This window comes from Peromyscus californicus, unplaced genomic scaffold, assembly GCF_007827085.1.
Source record: "Peromyscus californicus insignis strain IS unplaced genomic scaffold, ASM782708v3 Scaffold_20__1_contigs__length_68692818, whole genome shotgun sequence".
NCBI classification, from domain to species: domain Eukaryota; kingdom Metazoa; phylum Chordata; class Mammalia; order Rodentia; family Cricetidae; genus Peromyscus; species Peromyscus californicus.
In genome coordinates, this window is record NW_026294503.1 from 64,069,275 (window position 1) to 64,091,732 (window position 22,458).

At 46.1% G+C, this 22,458-nt stretch overlaps 1 protein-coding gene across 1 annotated transcript in view; it reads right to left on the bottom strand.

Moving 5' to 3' along the window:
* Positions 1-21,298, bottom strand: part of Fmnl3 (formin like 3) — a 53,550-nt gene extending 32,252 nt beyond the window's left edge. The window contains 1 exon segment of the mRNA XM_052748906.1: positions 21,004-21,298. Coding sequence (XP_052604866.1) covers positions 21,004-21,129 — 126 coding nt within the window. The 5' untranslated portion in view covers positions 21,130-21,298.
* Positions 21,299-22,458: the final 1,160 nt, after the last annotated feature.

The following is a 22,458-nucleotide window of genomic DNA, read 5'->3' on the forward strand; positions in this document are numbered from 1 at the left end:
ATTTTGTGAAAAGAGAAACTTTGTAACCAAGTCCTTTGTAGTCTGTGCTCAGAAAATTAGTTTTCTCCTGTCCTTGGAACTTTGTCAGCACACAACCCAAAGCAGACACTGCCCAAGGCCTTGCCATCTACAGCGATGTCAAAGAACACTGTAGAGTTGAACACAGATGACAGCGAGAAGCCAGGTGACAGCATCTGCAGAACCTCAGACTTTCTTTTAACAGCTGTTAAGTGTCTTCTACATCCACACTGTGCCAGGGGAAAGGGGAGACCTGTTCTTGTTTTATAGTGTGTGTGTGTGTGTGTGTGTGTGTGTGTGTGTGTGTGTGTGTGTGTGTAAGTCAGAGTCAGTTCTCTCCTTCTACCATGTGTGTTCCAGGGATCAAACATAGGTAGGTCATTTACCCACAGAGCCATCTCACCAGAAAATCTGTTTTGCCTTACAAAAACTCTTGTGTATTTACAGCGAGGGGAAGCTGCAGTTTATAAACATCTGCTCTGGGCCAGGCACTCTGCTCAGCCCTTTAATTACACGGTTTCATAGAAAAAAATACTTTTTTCCTCAGTTGTTCATTGTTCACCTTTTGCATGATTTCCTGAACTAGACTGTCCACTCCATGAGGGTATGGACTTGGCCCAGAAACACACGTGCTCCTAGGCAAGGACATGAGGCACAAGCAGAAGAAATTTAGTAGAAACTGTGGGCTGTCCAAGGAGACGGGGAGGCTGACGGGAGGCAGCACTCCAGCCAGCACCCAGTGCACTTGCCTTGGCCTGGCTCTGACTTTCCAGGAGTCTCATAATAAATCTAGGAGCTTATTATCCAACCATAAAACTTAATGAATCCCTTCCTACTTCTAAACACATGCGGGAGGGGCAGGACTCCTGTTTTATAGAAGGGTAAGATGAGGCCCAGTCCAGGCACATATCACATATCTGTCACATATCACATCAGCTGAGAAGAGGCATTCCAAGCCCTCTGTCCTCCTTGCTTTCTGAATGGCTCTTAAATGGGGCATGTCCACAGTGCTCCTGGCTTCTATCCTCTTTAGGAGGAACTACAGTGAACTCAGTCCACTCTTAATCTCAGAGTCTTCCAAAGCTGTCACCCCGCATGCTTTCAAGGCCACAGCTTGACAGAGGTGACAGCTACCCACATCTCAATGTCATCGTATTCAGTTGTTCCAGCCTTTTTATATTGCCCTGGACTATCCACTTAGATGAGAATACCTCCCTGTTGTAATTGGCCCACAAAGAATTCCTCTCCTATGATCTAAAGAGACCCCGAGGGCCTGGTGAGGTAGTTCAGCAGTTAAGAGCACAGACTGCTCTGCCAGAGGACACAGGTTCAATTCCCAGCACCCACATGGAGACTTACAACCATCTGTAACTCCAGTTTCCGACAATCCAGTGCCCTCATCTGGCCTCTGCAGGCACCAGGCAAGCACATGGTGCACAGCCACACACATAAAATTTAAAAAAAAATGTATATGTGGCATTTTAAAAATTAAAGAGATCCTGATAGCTCTTGGCCATGTGTGGTGGCATACACCTTTAATCCCAGTACTAGTGGGGCAGAGGTAGGTGGATCTGTTGTTGTAAGTTTGAAGCCTGGTATACATAGCAAGTTCCTGGCCAACCAGGGCTACAGAGTGAGACCTTTTACTCAGGATCAAAGATTAGAAGGAAACATTACTGAGCATTTCATATGCTAGGCACTTGTCTCCAATCTACTGCCCTTAGCAATCCCTGGAGGTGAATGCTCCTTCACCTGTTAACCCAGTAAGGGAAGAACTAGAGACCAATTGGTTCAAGGTCATATAGAAAGTACCAGAACCAGCCCAGTGGGCAATGTGGTGCAGGTCTTAATTCCAGCACTCTGGAGGTGGAGGCAGAGGCAGAGTCAGGTGGATCTCTATGAATTCAAGGCCAACATGGTCTACAAAGAGAGTTCCTAGACAGACAGAGCTACACCGAGAAACCTTGTCTCGAAAAAACTGGAAAAAAAAAAAAAAGAAAAAACAAAAACAAACAAACAAAAAAACTGGGAGGAAAAAAATGTACCAGAACCCAGATTTACATGCTTTTCTACCAAGTCCTGCCATCAACTTTTCTGAAGGAGGGTGGGGAACTCCATTTCTGATTCAAGAAGGTCCAACTAGATTTGTCTGGCAGCTTTGATCATTAAACGATGCTTCCTTGCCTAGCAGGACTGAGTGAAATCAGCTGACGGCATGTGTAAGTGCACCTGAAGTTGAAAGTTTCTTAGTAAGAGTGACCTTGCACAACCAGAAACAAGAAACTGTCCTCTTAGACACACGGTCTCAGAGCCGAGTAACATCCTAAACTGTACAAAATACTGCAGTAACAACAGCTTAGGCTGTGACAGATGTGGTGGCATGTACCTTTAATCCTAGCCTTGAGAGGCAGAAGCAAGCAGTTTTTATGAGCTCCAGGCCAGCCTGGTCTATATAGTGAGTTCCAAGCCAGCCAAGAACTCACTGTGAGACCTTGTCTGAAGAAGAAAAAAAAAAAAATTGAACAAGAAAAAAATAGCTTAGGCTTTGGAAGCAAGAGCTGACTCAGATTTGAATCTTGGTCAGGAGACCTTGACTAAGATCATGAATCTGGGTCATATTGTTTTAAAATATTTGTCATGAGATCCTAGAAAAGTTATCAAAGCCTCAATTTTCCCATCCGTAAAATAGGAAGACGACAACCTCTTCATCAAGATGCTTTAAAGCATATGCACACGCAATTGAACAGCTAGTACAGGACACAAGCCACGTGCTCTGCGGGTTAGAGCAGCTGTATACATGCTATCCAGGGATTTAGCACAGGCAGGACCAGAGCTCAGGAAACAGACCAGAAGCACTGACTAAGCTGCCCTGCTATCAGAACAGCCAGGAGAATCTGGGACAATTCATGAAACTCTGGGGCCACAGCTTGCCTATCTGTAGAGATTAGGGGAAGATGTTAGCAGATTATTTCTAGCATTCTTGGCTTACCTCTAATCCCTCACTTTCCCAGCCGCCTCTGACTTCCTCTGGCTCAACGTGTGGTCTGCAAACCTGCAGACTCATTCGAGCATAAATCACTCTCTTCAGCCTCCTCGCTATCTCAACAATTCTGCTTTGTTCCCAGGGACACTATGTAAGTCCTCTCAGTGTCCCTTCCTGTTCCTAGAGGGCTAAAATGGGGGAATACCAAGGCCTCAGGTTTTATTTGACCAGTTACAATATTCAGTCTCCAAAATCTCTTTCGAGCTCCACCGATAAATCTCCAGCTTCCCAGGAGAGGGTATTCCCAGATTCCCATTGGTACTGTGACTTCACATGTCTCAAGACTGGCCTCATCTTTTCCATTCTCAGGTCATTCTCCTGTGTTCCCTCAGCTGGTGGGACTTCCCTTTAACTAATCCAGAAAGCTACAAGTCTCAGATGCCATCCTCCCAATGTCAAACCTAATCAGTCTTGAAAATTCAATCTGTCCTCCGGTCTCCACTGTGCCTTCCACCGTCATATACTACTCAACTACTCCTCACTGCTAATTCCTCGCTATGGGACATGGAACTGACCTACACACAACTCAGAATCTGACCACGACACTCTCTTGGAAAAGGCATGAAGTACAGTTCCTTCTATGTGGCATCCAAGGCCTCCTGGCCAACTTGGCTTCATTGCCCACTGCTCTCAGCTGCACTACACAAGAGCAGTGAGCTGCCCTGAAAGGATTCTCGGAGCACATCACGCTCTGTCTCCCTCGCAAGTCTATGACCATGCTGTTCTTTCTATCTGGAGTGCATTCTCTCTCCTGCTCTGTCCAAATCCTATCATCCCATTGGCCAGCAGGGATTTCCTCCTGCAGGCAGTGCTCCCCAGGCCTATACCTATGCTTCCTGCCCATCTACACCAGAACCTCACCAACTACACAATGTAATTACATGTTCAGTGAATCTGGCTCCCCTCCAGCCTGAACTCCTGGGGGTAGACACCGTCTTAGTCATCTTTAGTTCTCTGGCAATTAACACAGTCCTAAGCCCTCAATAAATGCCTGCCGAGTGAATGAGCGCTACACTAGACCTGCTGAGCCTTTGATGGCCGAAACACTGTCCCTGTCCCTGTCTCTAGGCAGGGTAGATGACACGGGCCATCTCCAACTCACTGCTTGAGAGTCCCTGCAGGAAATCGAAGGGAATCTTCACCAGCCTTGCTTCAGAAAAAAGGTGGGAGGAATAAGCTCCATGCCACTAAGATCTCAGGAGCAGCTGGCAACACCAAGGCTGTTATGCCTTTGCCATGACATCTCCCTAAGTATCTGGAGCAGCAAGTACTAGACAGTTTCTTTACAATTCTTGGAAGGAGTAAACGGAGAGGCAAAGGCCTCCTGATATTCTTCAGCTGGCCACCCCTCAAGTCTAAAGGTTATGTTCACAACTTTAAACATGGATATTTTGGGGAAATGACAGATAAATGCTTTAGGAACATACCAGAACCTGTTGCTCTATAAATGTACAAGAGATTCTTAATTCCTTAGTCACCCACCATGCTAGCAGTAATTAAAAAGCCCAAAGGAAGCAATTAAGAGCTGCTATTGGACTATTAATCTAGAACTCATACCAGATGTGCCCAAAAATAAAGCCAGCAGATAGATGCGAGCTCTTCTCAGAGCAGGATTCACAAAGTCCTGCCTCCAAGGACCTGCCCATGTGTGCTGTGTAAGGAGCATCCTCCCGAGTAGCAAGTGAAAACAAAATAACCACAAACAAGAAGTCTGTCCACAGTCCACGGAGGCTTTCCTAGTTGTGTATCTTCTGTCCATCCATTCTAGAGTATCATCCCCAAAGTTTGCACTGAGGAGAAAGGGGTGTGGAATCTCCAGCCCACAAAATGAATCCATGTAACAACCCAGAGTTCAATACAGTACAGACACAATCCTCAGCCTCAGCAGGCCTGTGATGGCTGTCCTGTCCTTAATATACGCACCGAAGTTCGGAATGCTCTAAAAATCAGAACCTTCCATGGCTGCACCAGAAACAAAATGCACTAAAGGGCAGGCAGACAGGAATCCAGGGTCACCCTTGTCCCTGAGAGTCTCTAAAGCCTATGGACAAGTCATGGTTAGTCTAACATCAGATGACAAAGCCAAGTGACAAATGTGGTGGGAAGTTCAGTGATTCTGCAATTTAGAGATACAGAAAACAGTCTCCACCCATGAATGGTAATTCATACTTCTTCTCTATTTTCTCTGTTTTTATGTGTATGAAATTTTGTCTGTACATATGTATACGTACCACACGAGTGCCCAGTGTCCACAGAGGTCAGCCCTGGAACTGGAGTTACAGATGTTCATGAGTCACTCACTATATGAGTGGTGGAAATTGAACCCAGGTCCTCTGCAAGAGCAACAAATGCTCTTAAGTGTTAAGTCATCTACCCAGTCCCAATAATTCATTTCTTGAGCATTTTCATTTGGCTTCCTAATACAAGACCCCCAATTCAAAAGGTTATGCCTTTAGAATATTTCTTCTTAAGTTAGGGATGTGAATTGGTTGGTAGAGTGCCTGCCTAGCATGCATGAGGTCCTGGGTTTGATCCTGAACACTGCACTTGGTCTTAGTGGAGCATGCCTGTAATCTCAGTATTCAGAAGGTGGAAGCAGAAAAATCAAAAACTCAAGTTCATTCTTGCCTACTTAGGGAGTTTGAGATCAGTCTGGGACATAGAACTCTGACTCAAAAAAAATCTTAGCCGGGCCGTGGTTGCGCACACCTTTAATCCCAGCACTCAGGAGGCAGAGGCAGGCAGATCTTTTGTGAGTTCAAGGCCAGCATGGTCTACAAAGCGAGATCCAGGATAGCCAGAGCTGTTACACAGGAAACCCTGTCTCGAAAAACAACCAACCAACAACAAAAAGACTCAAATCCAAACCCCCTCACCTCAGCTCTTACAAAAGCGCACCCAGATACAGTCAGGAGGAACCCATCACCCCTGCAGCTGTTCCCCAGGCCGGTTTCACATTCCTCCTCTGTCCAGAACAGTCCCTTCGGGAAACCCCAGGAATCAGACTTGAGAGGTTCTGAGAAGACAGGCGTCTATTTACAGTTAATCAGCACCCTGCCGGCCCTGCAGACAGTTTTGACATCTGGAGCCCGGAAGAAACAACCACAGGCTCTGACTGGGGTCCACCTGGACTAGGAACAAGCTGGGCCCCAGAGGGGCACCGCCTGTCATCTCCACCCAGGCTGACTGCACTGCCACAGGAGCCTCTTCCTCCGAGACACTTCCAGGTGCTGGCATCCAGGCTCTACACACGTAGCCTGTTCCTTTTTCACCCTTTCCCTCTACCTGGCAACCACAGAAAATACAGGACCATCTCATCTAAAATACCATCCCCATTACTCCCCGTCTCCCTTCTCCTGTGTGGCACTGGATATTATTTTATTTGCTTGGACATTGATTTATTGTTCTCTTCAAGAACAATGTGAATTCTGAGGCCAGCCTCTTTGTCCCTCTTGATCACCGTGATATCACGAATGCCTAAAATACAAAAAGCACTCAATCCTGTTGAACAAGGATGGATGGATGGATGGATGGATGGATGGATGGATGGATGGATGTTAATGCAATCAAACAGGAGAAACACATGTGAGAGACAAGACTGAATAATGTTTACTTCCCAGGGAACCATATCAAGCCTATGGTTGAACCCCAACACCCCCTCCAAATCCCTCCCCTAGGGTCCCCACATCTCAGCACCAGGCACAAGCCCTTAGTGGGCCCTACAGCAGGTACTAAAGCAGAACCTGGAACTACGCCTTACTTCTCCAGTAAGTACAGCCCAGGCAAATTAAAAGCTCCCTCTTCGCTGAATCCACTCAGCTTTAGTTACAGGTCGCACTTTTTATTTTTGTAACCAGCCAACCCACCAAATTATAGGCCCTGGCCACAGATAGGCACGCCAAGCCTGGGACAGCCCAGCAGAGGCACGGCCCTTTTTGGCCTGAGGGTTAGTTAGTACAGCAGTTGAGGGCTGAGCACCAGTCAAACCTGAAATGATCAAGAGGGCCATCCCTCTCCGCAGAGCCTAGAGAGGATCCTGGCCCTCAGGCAGGCTGCTGACCAGAGCAGGAGAGATTCCAGGACTCTCCCAACACTACAGAGCAGGGTAGAGCTTTACCATGCCTAAAAACCATCTCCGTAACTGTTGTCAAACTTTTTTTTTTTTTTTTTTTGGTTTTTCGAGACAGGGTTTCTCTGTGTAGCTTTGCGCCTTTTCCTGGAACTCACTTGGTAGCCCAGGCTGGCCTCGAACTCACAGAGATCCGCCTGGCTCTGCCTCCCGAGTACTGGGATTAAAGGCGTGCGCCACCACCGCCCGGCCTGTTGTCAAACTTTTAAGACTGGCAAACCCCCACATGGTCTGGGTCCTGCTCATCATTGATGGCTTCTCAGACCTCTTTAGGATCCTCATTAACCAATCCGGCCTCTCAGTTCCCTGAATGTGCAATTGTTTCCCATCTCCTGAAATTTCATTACTCCCAGAACACTCCCTCCAACACACCTCAGAAGTTAGCATATGGCTGTGATGAAGGACGGAGAACAGAGTTAGGTCCTGCAAGGCTCAAACAAGGAAACCACCAAGTTCATCAAACAGGCCAACTACAGAGTGGCGGTCGTAGAGGGAAGGTGGACAGAGCAGCAGTCCCGAAGGACTCCAGATACCTAGCCTGGATAATTAGCTAGCAAAGGGTACTATCTCACCCTCGCCTCTCAACACACAGCATGCACACCACTAGCAGCAGTCAGAGAGTAACACGAGTCACTATCATGATGCAGTGAAGTACATCTGTTGAGAATCTACCACAAGCAAAGCATTTTCTGTATTTGTATGCACCATGTGTATCTACGCACATGTGTGAACATGTCTGCAGAGGCCAGAGCTGACACTGGGTGTGCTCCTCAATGGCTTGCCATCTAACTTTTTTTTTTTTTTTTTTTTTTTTTTTTGGTTTTTCGAGACAGGGTTTCTCTGTGTAGCTTTGCGCCTTTCCTGGAACTCACTTGGTAGCCCAGGCTGGCCTCGAACTCACAGAGATCCGCCTGACTCTGCCTCCCGAGTGCTGGGATTAAAGGCGTGCGCCACCACCGCCCGGCTCCATCTAACTTTTTGAGACAGGGTCTCTCACTGAACCTGGTGCTCACAGGTTCTGCAAAACTGACTTACCAGCAAGGCCCAGGGATCCTCTTACATCCCCAGCACTGGGACTACTGGCCTATGAACACTTGCCCAACGCTTTACATGGGTGCTATCGATCAAACTCAGGCCCTAAGCACTTTACCAACTGAACCATCTCCGCACCCCTAAGCACTGTTAATAACCGAAATTGCTTAGGACAAGATGCCCTTCCACCTTTAAAAAAGGAAAGACAGATTTAGAAAAAGAAAATGAGTTTAAAGTTTGGTTACTAAAAATGGTAGCATCTACATAAGGTTCAAGTGTAACGTGTGGGACCCTTTCCAATCTAGTTTTTAAAAAATATTCTGCTTCTCTAACCTCTGAGGATCAAATGTTTATTTCTCATGTATTTCAACCATCCAACTTTTAATGAGTAAACTCATGAATGGCCAGGGGCCACTTACCAACTAATCTCAAATCGCATTCCCCATGAAAGGCTGGGCAGCAGGGCCTCCACAGAACCTTTTCTAGCATCAGTAAATCTTCAGGCAGAACTCTCTGTGGACTGGTGGTCCAACCTGATCCAAGCTCACGTCTCTGTAAATAGGCTCCTCTATTACAAAAGGCAGGCTTCTGGCTGCTCTTCTCAACAGCTGGCTCATTCTTCCTCTTCAGTCTCCCCCCATCCTGCTCTTGTCTCTCTGCTGACCCACCCTAGTCACTTTTAAGACAAGCTGTCCAGCAGTGTCTGACTTCCTACAACAGGCTTCACAGATGACCTGAGAAGATGTTTTGACTTAATGCTCCAGTTCAAACTACAGTCCTCAATACCCATTTTGTCTCTCCAACTCAGGTAGCACCATCTACGTCTTCGGTATACTCCGGAGCACTTAGGAGAGTGCCGTGCATACAGAAAGGAAAGTGTGGATCTAAGACTTGCTGACCTAAATGAGGCCTTTGCTTCACGCTTCGTCTATTCTTTGCCTCCCAAAGACATAATCCTATCTCTGTTTTCGTTTGGTTTTGTGAGACAAGACTTTGCTATGTATCTAAGCCTGCCCCGAAACTCATTATATAGCCCAAGCTGGTATTAAACTCACTATGAATCCCAGGATGACCCTGACCTGATCCTCCTGCCTCAAAGCCACCCAAGTGTATGCGCCCTCACACTGGGGCTGGCTCCTATCTTGTAATTACACTTTTTTTTTGACAGGTTCTTATTATCCCAGGTTGTCCTCAAACATGTTATATAGATGAGGCTGGCCTTGAACTACTGATCTTCTTGCCTCCATCTCCCAAGAGCTCAGATCACAGGTGTGTGTCACCATGTCCAACTGCAAGCAAGGAGAGGTCAACTCTGGGAAGAGGAGCATGGAGTTAAGAATGTGGGCTTTGGAGGCAGGGTGGTGGTATGAGACTGTAATTCCAGCACTCAGGAGGCTGAGGCACAAGTTAGACACCTGTGTGGGCTAGTGAGTTCCAGGTTAGTCTGGTACTGCAGTGTGAGATCACGTTTCAAAACAAACTGAACTACAACAATGGCTTTGGAGTCAGAATGCTTGGATTCAAATCCTGACTACTTATTACTTTTTAATCCTGGACCATTTAACCTTCCTGGACCTCAGTTCTCCCATCTACAAAATAGAAATAACTGCTTCAGGCTGGGGACGTAGCTTAGTGGTAGAGCATGTGTACAGCATGCTTGAGACCCTTCATTCAGCTTTAACAAATCCTGCTTTATACTATCATGGTGAAGAAATGAGATGTTTCTGCCAGAGTGATGGCTTGGTGCTGGCATTCCATTACCATCCAGTAAAAGTTATCAAGAATTATTTGGAAGATTCCCTCGGTGGAAGGTCACTAGATGTCATTTGTCCCTCTTCCCAATGTGGCCACATTTATTATATCTTCTTTTCCTGTTTGACATTATTTAAAAACACTATTAGTTGTCCTTTTCCTAAGAGACAAGAATCTAGAGAAAATTACTTCCACAGGGGTCAGAACTGCTGAGCCAACCCTGAGGAGCTCGGTTCAGTGAAGCACGGAGCTTATTTCCTTGGCTGACATCACCGCACCTCTGCTAAGGCGAGAGGTGAACGTTTAACTGGACTTGAAATGCAAGAGACTGAAAATATACAATCTGCCTGTGTCTGAGGAACCAGGATGCCTCCACTCAACAATCTAAAATACAGCCTCAGGGCAGAAGGGCCTCTCTCTAATGTGATGTGCAGGTCCCCACATGGCATGTGACAGGCAGGACCTAGCTACCAATCTCACTGGTGTCCTTTCTTTCTCCTGTTCATCTTTTGGCTCACTGTAAAGTAAGAGAACCTTTTTAATATTATCATTCAAAGTTGAGGTTCCCCCATCCAACTCCATTTCCCTTAAAAGAAGGATACATAATAGAAAAACACATGTTTTTTTGAGTAACTCAATCTACCCTGATGTTTACAATCTTATTCAACCCCAACTTACTCATTCCCCTCCAGATGTCAACACAATTAGGTAGTGAGTCTTCTAGGCCTTTTTTCTACATATTTATACACAAGCATGTAATCTATTATAAAGCATTAAGGTGTGAACTACCTCGTTAGATTATTATTTTTGTAAACACACACACTCCTATCTTGGAGATTTCCATCAGCCACAAAAATTAAATGATGTTTACCTATACCAGGTATTTGGCTGTACAATGATAAGCAGATATAATGTCCCCACCCTCAGGGAGTCAGTAATGTAGGAAGATAAATATGCAATTAAATAATTTCAAAATGAAAAATAACACAATGGAATGAGCAGGATTCTAAGATAGAAAATAATAAGCAAGGCTGGCTTTGAGAGGTAGGTGGTGATTCAAAAGCTGAAGCCCTAAGTTATAAACTAAAATGAGTCATTTAAAGATTCAGGCAAAAGGCGCCCTAGGCAGATAGAGCTTGTACAAAGGCCCTAAAGTAGAAAGGATGTTCTGGATGAAAGGCTAATATTTTAAATTAGGCTCCTCTGTGGAAACAGATGAAGAATGGAGAGACAAGAGAAGAAGGTTCCCTGGCTGGAATACAAGCTCCTGATACTGACTTGGATGGAAACAGTGGCAGTAGAGAAAAAGAAAAATGATGAGAATAACGTATGTTGAGAGAGAGATGGCTCAGCGGTTAAGAGCACGATTAAGAATCCCAAACCTGGCCGGGCGATGGTGGCGCACGCCTTTAATCCCAGCACTCGGGAGGCAGAGCCAGGTGGATCTCTGTGAGTTCGAGGCCAGCCTGGGCTACCAAGTGAGTTCCAGGAAAGGAGCAAAGCTACACAGAGAACAGAGAAACCCTGTCTCGAAAAACCAAAAAAAAAAAAAAAAGAGGTGCAGGTCAGACTGTTGTCATTACATGGACAAGATTTAATCAGAGAAGCATCTGCTGAAGACAGATCTTTCCCGTCCTCTTAAGCACGTGCTGGGAGCCAACTCTACCTTCTATCTGGACACTTTGGGAGAACACTGCCCAGAGGAAAAGAGCCGCTGTTCCTCACAGGCAGTGCCTCCAGTCACAGGACATGACTTAAACTTTGTCCCCTACTACAAGAGAGGTTACTTGTTCCCCACGACTTCTCAAAAGTAATGTAATTACTCCCACCTGGATATTCCCAGAATTTTAGAACTGGACCTCTACCTCAAAAGAGTAGACCAGACCCCCACTACAAAAGATCCTTAATCAAAGTCAAATCAGTGTCCAGGGATCTGAACGCCTCACTCTGAATGGGGGGACCAGGCAAACTTCAACAAGATGCCTTTGTTGTTACCACTACCAGAGGCATCGTTTTATCGGAGTGATTAACTAGGGTTCCCACCCTCCTACCACACACTCAGATCACTGTTGGATTAGAGTCTCCTCACCTTCTACCCTTTTCTCCTCTCTGACAAGCAAAGCCAGGACTTTCCTGGCAGATCCATGAACAGGCCCCGAAGCCCTCAAAACACCACATACATGCAACATGTGCATGAGGGAGGCCATGGGTTTGAACAGACTTTCAAAGGGATCTGTTATTCAAAAAACAAAGAACTGTTATCAAATTCACTTGCAAATTCAGCTAGGCATGGTACCACATGCTTGTAATACTGGCACTTGGGAGGTAGAAGCCAGAATCAGGAGTTCTAGGCTAACCTGAGCTACAAAAGATCCTGTCTTAACTCTATCCTAGCCATACAAAAGTGTTTCTTGATAAAACATTCCCAAGTAAAAACCTTTGATTTTACACTGGTCTAATGGGCTGACAAGAGGGAAGAGGTAGCATGCTTATGCCAAAGTCTTTGACAGGTTTTAGGATAGCACCTACTGCATCAGAAGAACCTGGCACTACCCGCAGACAAGGGTAATAAAAAGGTCTACTTCTTTCCTAAGGTATAAGTTCATAAGCTATGGCTCTATCTTTACTTTTATTCCTTTACAATAGAGGTTTTCAAAATACAAAGTCTCCCTTGTAGCCCAGGCTGGCCTCCCAAGGGTTGAGATTACAAGCAGCTGTGGGGCCATATCCATTCACTTTGGATGTTTAACATCCCTGGACTTGTCTACCAAACACAGCAGCAGTTAGTGTAATAACCTAAACATCCTTGCTTGCTCCCTAAGACTCCAACATAAGCCAACCCTTCCCTCAGCTGAAAATCACGTTAGGATCCAGGAGTACCCTTTAAACGCTGTGAGTAAGAAGTTATCCTCATTCAGGTCATAAAGAACAAAAGTGGCTCAGGATGTGGGATGGGGAGATGGTGAGCAGGTAAGGACGCTTCCCACCAAGCCTGACAACCTGAGTTCAATCTCTGGGACCCACAGGATAGAAGGAGAGAAAAGACATGTGTCCACATACATACACAAACACAAAATAAATGACTTGAAGTATAAGATTTGTCCACAGACTTTCAGATAAAAAAGAGACTACAAAACTGGACCAGAACCTAAGTCTCCTGATTATAAAACTAACAGCCTTTCTTTAAAACCAAGTCTGAGCCAGCAAATCTCCAACCAGCTATTTCCTCTGTGGGAGGGGAGGTGCTGGAGGGGTGAGGGACACTTTTTTAATGGTTTCATGGGAAATAGGGACTATACAGAGTGACTGGTTCTCCAGTTCCCCGCAAGGAAACGGATAAAAACAGCTAAACTCTGAAGTCTAAGCAGTTCTTAAAACAGAATAACCATCTCTTAAAATAACCAAACCCCAGGCACAAGCCCAGCTCTCACTTTGAAAAGGGCTGGGTAACCGAAGGATGTGACAGTCCCCATTCTGAGCTGACACAGAGGAAAAGGGGACGGGAAGCACATATCTTTCCTGTTACTGCACTAGGCACCCAGTGGCAAAACCAACAGGCTGCAACTCCAGCCCTGGAGGCGTATCAGAGGTGATTTAAAAAACAGAGGAGGAGAGGGACACAAGAATTAAACTCCACCGGTATAGCACAGCCTAAACCCTGCCATGCCAAGAACTCAGCCAGTCCCTTAGGATTCTTAAAGTCGTTTACAGTACTTTTCAATGTTGCAAAGAACTTGACAGACTGAGCCTATGGAAATTAGTAAAGTTCAGGATTGAAGAGACGCAGCTCCCACACATGCCAAATCTTCTCTAGGTCCTTCCCTACCCACCACACAAACTCCCAGGCCACACCTGTGCCATGAGGAGACAGAAGAGAACAGGGACAGGAGGCGAGAGGGCAGAAAGACACAGACAGACGCACCAGCAGGACTATGTCAGCGGGAGGCCTCCACACCTTTCTTAGGAGATTCTCTGTCCCGGGTTGAAGGAAAGCAGAGAAAACTCAGGGATTGGAGCTACCCAGTTCAGCTCCATTCTAGACTCTCCTATCCACCCCACTTCCCCACAGACAGAGAACCTTAAGACCCTGTTCCCTCTACAGCTATTCACAGAGCGAGTCCTGAAGTCTCTTGTCCAGAGGGGACAAGGGAAGGGAGGCTAAGTGACCCCAGCACCTTCCCCGTCTTCAAAAGATACTTTCTCTTTTTCAAAAGTATTCCGAAACTGGAATGAACCCCGGCCTTCCCTGCCACTACAGCAGTCAGCTCCAACGCAGGAGAAATGTCTCCCCAAAATGGAGGCCAGATGCCCGGCAGAGCAGGCCACATGCTGACTGCAGGCTGACAGCACTGGTGTCCTATGGGGACACCAGAGTCGGCTCTGGGGCAAATACCTTGGTCTTGACCACAGGGTAGCCCTTGACTCTGCCTAGCCTTCCCAAGAAGCCTCGGGGGAAGATCTGCGGTTTCATTTCCTCTCCACCTCGGCTTCTCTTTTCACTTCACTGAAGACTAGTTATTTCCACTGTTCTCACCAACTGCGGCAGAGTGTGTGCCTGCCACCTGGACTGCCCCAGCTGTGGGACACACAGACTCAACAAGCCCAGCACTAGAGGCTTCTCGTTCCAGGGAAGGTGAAAAGCATAAGGGGCAGGGAGCAATTCCAAGAACTCCACATACTTTACCCTTACAGGACAGTTACTTATGCTCTTTCATGTGTGAAAAAGATTCAGAATGTGAAACTGTACAAAACATACATTTATTACATAGACATACGGATATAGAATAAAGCCCAAACAAAGAACAAAGGACAAAACACGACAAAATATTCAGAAAAATGCAAAGTAAAACAAGATGGCATTTTGTAATAATCAAAGAAACAAAAGTTCCTAAAATCTAAACCATCCGGAAGTAGCTTATAAAGAAAAGGAGGGCACTGTGGCACACACCTTTGATCCCAGCACTCAGGAGGTAGAGGCAGGCAGATTTCTGTGAGTTCAAGACCAGCCTGGTCTACAGAGTGAGTTCCAGGACTGTTGGGGCTATGTAGAGAAACCCTGTCTCAGAAAACAAACTAACAAACAAATAGAGCACTTGTCTAGAATGAAGAAGGTTTTGGGTTAGAGCCCAAGCACTGTGGGGGAAGAGGAAGGGGGAAGAAAGTAAGGAAGGAGGAAAGGGAGGGAGGATGAGATACTAAGTTACTAGGGTGGACAGAAAACACTAAGTTACTAGGGTGGACAGAAAATACTAAGTTACTGGAGCGGACAGAAAATACTAAGTTACTGGAGTGGACAGAAAATACTAAGTTACTAAAGTGGACAGAAAATACTAAGTTACTGGAGTGGACAGAAAATACTAAGTTACTAAAGTGGACAGAAAATACTAAGTTACTAGATTGGACAGAAAATACTAAGTTACTGAAGTGGACAGAAAATACTAAGTTACTAGGGCGGACAGAAAATACTAAGTTACTGGATTGGACAGAAAATACTAAGTTACTAGGGTGGACAGAAAATACTAAGTTACTAGATTGGACAGAAAATACTAAGTTACTAGATTGGACAGAAAATACTAAGTTACTAGGGTGGACAGAAAATACTAAGTTACTAGGGTGGACAGAAAATACTAAGTTACTAGATTGGACAGAAAATACTAAGTTACTAGATTGGACAGAAAATACTAAGTTACTAGATTGGACAGAAAATACTAAGTTACTAGGGTGGACAGAAAATACTAAGTTACTAGGGTGGACAGAAAATACTAAGTTACTAGATTGGACAGAAAATACTAAGTTACTAGATTGGACAGAAAATACTAAGTTACTAGGGTGGACAGAAAATACTAAGTTACTAGGGTGGACAGAAAATACTAAGTTACTAGATTGGACAGAAAATACTAAGTTACTAGATTAGACAGAAAATACTAAGTTACTAGATTGGACAGAAAATACTAAGTTACTAGGGTGGACAGAAAATACTAAGTTACTAGGGTGGACAGAAAATACTAAGTTACTAGAGCGGACAGAAAATACTAAGTTACTAGGGCAGACAGAAAATACTAAGTTACTGGAGTGGACAGAAAATACTAAGTTACTAGATTGGACAGAAAATACTAAGTTACTAGGGTGGACAGAAAATACTAAGTTACTAGAGTGGACAGAAAATACTAAGTTACTGGAGTGGACAGAAAATACTAAGTTACTAGGGTGGACAGAAAATACTAAGTTACTAGGGTGGACAGAAAATACTAAGTTACTAGGGTGGACAGAAAATACTAAGTTACTAGATTGGACAGAAAATACTAAGTTACTAGATTGGACAGAAAATACTAAGTTACTAGGGTGGACAGAAAATACTAAGTTACTAGGGTGGACAGAAAATACTAAGTTACTAGATTGGACAGAAAATACTAAGTTACTAGATTGGACAGAAAATACTAAGTTACTAGATTGGACAGAAAATACTAAGTTACTAGGGTGGACAGAAAATACTAAGTTACTAGGGTGGACAGAAAATACTAAGTTACTAGAGCGGACAGAAAATACTAAGTTACTAGGGCAGACAGAAAATACTAAGTTACTGGAGTGGACAGAAAATACTAAGTTACTAGATTGGACAGAAAATACTAAGTTACTAGGGTGGACAGAAAATACTAAGTTACTAGAGTGGACAGAAAATACTAAGTTACTGGAGTGGACAGAAAATACTAAGTTACTAGGGTGGACAGAAAATACTAAGTTACTAGAGCGGACAGAAAATACTAAGTTACTAGGGCAGACAGAAAATACTAAGTTACTGGAGTGGACAGAAAATACTAAGTTACTAGATTGGACAGAAAATACTAAGTTACTAGGGTGGACAGAAAATACTAAGTTACTAGAGTGGACAGAAAATACTAAGTTACTGGAGTGGACAGAAAATACTAAGTTACTGGAGTGGACAGAAAATACTAAGTTACTAGGGTGGACAGAAAATACTAAGTTACTAGGGTGGACAGAAAATACTAAGTTACTAGGGTGGACAGAAAATACTAAGTTACTAGATTGGACAGAAAATACTAAGTTACTAGGGTGGACAGAAAATACTAAGTTACTAGGGTGGACAGAAAATGTCACTGATAGAATTAACAGAAGGTATAGTTAGGTCTTGGGGATCCAGATAGCTCAGTGAGTTGGGGCACTTGCTTCAGAGTCTAATGACCAGAGTTCCATATTGGGAGCCCACACAGCGGAATGAGAAAACCAACTCCTGAAAATTGCTCTCTGACTTACACACACACACACACACACACCACGGCACAAACATGGTCACACACACAAAATAAATGTTTAAAAAATGCATAGGTTGCCAGGTGGTGGCGGCACACACCTTTAATCCCAGCATTTGAGAGGCAGAGGCAGGTGAATCTCTGTGATTTCAAGACCAGCCTGGTTACAGACAGGACAGGCACCAGAACTACACAGAGAAACCCTGTCTCGAACGCCCCCCCCCCCAAAAAAAAAAGCATAGGTCTCTATGGCCTCAAAAAAGCATTTAATCCTTTGGCCCAATAACATCATTTCTAGAAATTTATCTAAGACAATCAGAGATGACGGCAAATATTTGTGCACTGGAAATTCATCACAAACAAAATAGAGATAAAAGAAATTTACAAGATAAGGTAGTGATAAAATACTCTACTGTGGAGTACTATGTAGTCATACAGCCATGATACGAAGAACACTTTAAAAATTACAAAATGGGCCGGGCGGTGGTGGCGCACGCCTTTAATCCCAGCACTCGGGAGGCAGAGCCAGGCGGATCTCTGTGAGTTCGAGGCCAGCCTGGGCTACCAAGTGAGTTCCAGGAAAAGGCGCAAAGCTACACAGAGAAACCCTGTCTCGAAAAACCAAAAAAAAAAAAAAAAAAAAAAAAAAAAATTACAAAATGGGTGCTGGGCAGTGGTGGCCCACCACTTTAATCCCAGCACTCTGTGAGTTCGAGGCCAGCCTGGTCTACAGAGAAAGTTCCAGGACAGCCAAGGCTACACAGACCAAAAAAAAAAAAAAAAACCTGTCTTGGAAAACAAAACAAAAAATTACAAAATGCTTAAAATTGTAAAGAAAAACTCCGTTTAAAACACAACCTGGACAGGTGGTAGTGGCGCACGCCTTTAATCCCAGCACTTGGGAGGCAGAGGCAGGCGGATCTTTGTGAGTTTGAGGCCAGCCTGGGCTACAGAGCAAGATCCAGGAGAGGCACAAAGCTCCATAGAGAAACCCTGTCTCCAAAAAACAAAACAAAACAAACAAACAAAAAAAAACACAATCTGGGGTATCATCTTAATTGTTAAAATATATTTAAGTTTGTCAAAATATTACTAGAAAAAACTACTAGTACAGATGATTGTCTTCTCTTTCCATAATTTCCAAATCTGCTTAATTAAAATATATCACTTTATAATCAAGAGAGAAAAAGCCATCCCTAATCCTCTTCTCTCACCTGGGGAACACTCATTTTTCTGGAGGTGAAGATTGGTTTTGAGACAGTGGCTCACAATGTAACTCACTATGTCACTACTCTATTCCCTTGGCCTCACGGGGGACTACAGGCATGGCTACCGTACCAAACCACATTGTTGTTTTTGAAAGACAATTTGCAAATACCTACTAAGGACCTTAAAAGCAATTTACAGGGGTGGCAAGATGGCTCAGCAGGTAAAAATCTCCTGCCAGGCATGCCTGACCACCTGAGCTCGAGTCCCAGAACCCACGTTAGAAGGGTTCCTTCCCAAAAGTTGTCCCCTGACTTCTACATTCAAGCCATAACACCTGCAAGTGTGGAGTCACACATGATCGTAATAAATAAACTTCTTAGAAAATAAAAAACAATTTATAGCCCTTTAATTCATCAAGTTCAATTCAAAGTTTCTATCCTAAGGAAAGTTTCACACAGCAAGTATTCGCCGCAGTATTACTCATGATGGCAAACAGGAGCTGCAGCTGATGATTTGGTCCCGGCAGGACTGAGAACTAGACAGTGTAACGAATCAGCACTGAGTAGGTGCTCAGTGTAGGCTACTTTCTTTTCTTGATGATATAAAACAGACAAGCTGCTCCTCTGTCACCCTCTTTCCCAATTTGTCAGCTTCGACGCAACAGACTGGATTTATGGAAAAGCTATTTGGTAGGTGAAGAGTGACATCCTGGAATCCTGGTTTAGGACATGGACTTTCAAGTCAGAATTAACTCAAACAGTTTTCTTCAGTCTCTGGTCAGGTAGTTAACATTAAGTTACTACTGAATCCCTTTGAGTCCCACTTTCCTCTACAATGTGGGTAATAACAGCACTTACCACATGGGGCTGTTGTGTAGACTGAATGAAAGTGGAAGTCTGCCATGCACTATGTGCTCAGCAATGTCAACTTTGAAGTTGATCTCAACAGTGACTCAGATCTGAGATCACTTGCATTCCCCCAAAGGAGTTTGAGGTTCAGAAATCGCTGGAAGGTAGCTACTCTATGCTACATACCCAGTCACAGGATATGCCTGCTCTTGTCAGAGGAGGGCTTCACAAACCCCACTGCATTTACGGAAACCCCCCTAAAAAACACTCTGGCTGGGGAAGTTGTATCAGTGCTGAGTCAAGACCACAGACGCCTGGCTTTCTGGTGGAGACACATAATCTGACCCACATAGACGGGTCAGCAGAGATTGGAGAGCTTGAGGCCTGAGGTGATTTGCTCAGGACACTGATCCCAGGAGTCCTAATCCAAGCCAGTGCCTTAGGTGTTCCAGCATACTGATTTTGCTTCTTCCCAGGGGCAGCTGAAGTTTCTGAGTGGTCCTTTCTAGGTGTGCCCTGATGTGAAACAAGTACCAAAGCTGGGATCCTTGCTTGCTGCCCTTGGAACAACTCTCTGGAACATCCTGGACTCTCTGAGTCCAAGCTGGTGCCAGTGAGCTGATGTCAGGCTCTCCACATTGCAGAGGCAGGATCTCTAGACAGCTCCACTGCTGCCAACAGATCCAATCTCCCTCTTCCAAGGCAGATGAAATCCAAGAAGGCTGCTAAGTCTACAACTTATCCCTCCTCACAGGCAGAGGCAGCCCTTCGGGCTATACCAACAATGCACCAGAATTATTACTAAGAGTTCTTTGGAGGAACTAAAGCTATTTCCCCGAGTTTTCAGATTTCTGTCTTAGCAGATGTTCAAGTTTCTCTAAAGCTTCACGTTTAGCTTCAACACATGGTCCAGCTTCATCTCAGTGGTACCTGCTATACTATCTCTCTAGTCACAAAGCCATTCACATCAGTGTCCAAGTCCCAGAGCAAAGGAGAATCCCCTAGTCGGCTCTGAAAGTGCATCTTTATAGACCATCCCTTTTGAAACCACAGAAGGACTACAAAGAACCACAGGCAAAGGAATACAAACCAGTCACCAAGGCTTAACAAGAAACAAGGGGGGAAAAATCAGGCGGAATGGTTTGTGTATTGTTTCAATTGGGGGGAAAAAATTGCCTAGTCAAATGGCTTATCCACATGTTCAACCCAGGCAAAGGCACTCTAACTTAGCAGGATGCGGTTCTGAATAAGAATGGCATCACTCCGTATTCCATCCACCCCACCCCCCAAGAACAGCAGCCAGCCCCTTCTCCGTTCCCTTCCCGCCCCCACCCCACCCCCCCCGCCCCGAAACATCCTCGTCTGGCCGCGAGAACCACTCTCACACGGGAGGAAAAGCCTGATTTGGGCTGGGGAACCCAACCGCTTCCGAAATCGCCCCGCCAGCGAGGTCCCGGGAATGGAATTCCGGCCGCGGACCGGGAAGTCCGAGGGAAGTGGGGAGGAGTCTGGACGGCGGGCAGGTCCGGGGCTTGGGGACCCCTCCTCCCCGACCCCCGACGGGCTGCTCCGTGCGAGCCCCCGCCCGAGCCGGCGCTGCTGGCAGGGTCAGGGGTTGACCGGGCAGCGGGGGTGGGCGGGACGCGGCGGGGGTTTGGGGGGGGGGGGGAGCGGCGGGAAGGAAGCAAGCCGCGCGGGTCTCACCAGCACTAGGGCGAATCTCTCTTCCAGCTCGCACGGCTCGGGCATCGGCGTCTTGCCGGGCGGCAGCAGCAGCGGGACGGAGGGCGGCTCGCCCGGACCGCCCTCGGTGCTCTCCAGGTTGCCCATCGCGGCGGGGGCCTCCTCCGGGCCTCAGCCCTCCACCTCCTCGCCAGGGCCCTCTGCAGCTCCGACCTGGCTCCTCCCTCAGCGCCCGCTCCCCAGGCCCGATTCCTCCGCCCCTCAGGGGGCGCCTCGTCGTCCGGCGGGCGGGCGGCGGCGACGGCGGCGGCGGCGGCGGCGGAGCGCTCGCTCGACGCGCTGAAGCGCGCCTTATTCATGCAGGCCACGCCCCCCCCGCCCCCCGCCCCGCCCGCGGCTAACTGACAGCCGCGCCTCCCAATCACAGAGCCTCCCGCCCTCGGCGGCCTCGCGCCTAGCTGCGAGCGCGCCCTGGTGGCCCTCGCGGGGCACCCAATCACCGTGCTTGCTGCAGGAGGTAGGCATGGGGCGCGCGGACTGCAAAGTTAACACGCGGGCGCTCAGGAGCGAGACCACCATCTGTGACTACACAGCCAGACTGTCTCAGAAAATAAATAAAAATAAGTAATCGTGAGAGCAGTGTATGTAACCCCAGGGAAGTTACAAACACCACTTTCCCAGCCTTGATCGAACGGAGGGGGGAAACATCCATTTGAAAGGATGGTTAAAATGATTACTGTGAGGGCTGGAGAGATAGATGGCTCAGCTGTTAAGAACACTGGCTGCTCTCCTAGAGGACACAGGTTCAATTCCCAGCAACCCCATGGCTGCTCACAACTGTCTATAACTCCATTTCCAGGGGATCTGACACCCTCACACAGACATACATGTAAGCAAAACACTAATGCACATTTCAGAAAAAAAATGATTACTGTGCCCTAATGTCTGTTTCAGACCTGGCTCCCGGAAGGATTTTATTATCCAACGATGGTATCTGTCTTCTGCAAACCTTCCTTAATGCACCTGGAGCCTTAAGTAAACTATTTCTTCTCCGGGTCTCAAGTTCCGGTACAATGCAAACAGGACACACGACAGCATGGCTGGAGAATGAAGGGTAGATTATGGAAATGGCTAGGCTTGGTGGAAAGTGATTGGTGTGGTCTTTCCACTGCTCAGCTCTGCTGGAACTGAAGACAAGTGACTCACCTCTGGACCCTGGTGCTCTCATGGACACTGTGAATGTGGTAATGCCTGCTTTCGGACAGGTCAGGAGATTCAGGGTAGGTCATACAGCAGAGTCTGTGTGCCCTTCCCTGGCCCTGAATTTGGCATTAAGAAGGATGGGACTCCGTTCAAAAAGGAGACTCATGAGGGAAATATATTTGAACCAGGCATCTGGGGATGAGGAAGGCCTCTTGTAGACAGGCAGAGATGGGAGGGTGGTATTTAGAATAAGATCTTATCAACAAGCACAGG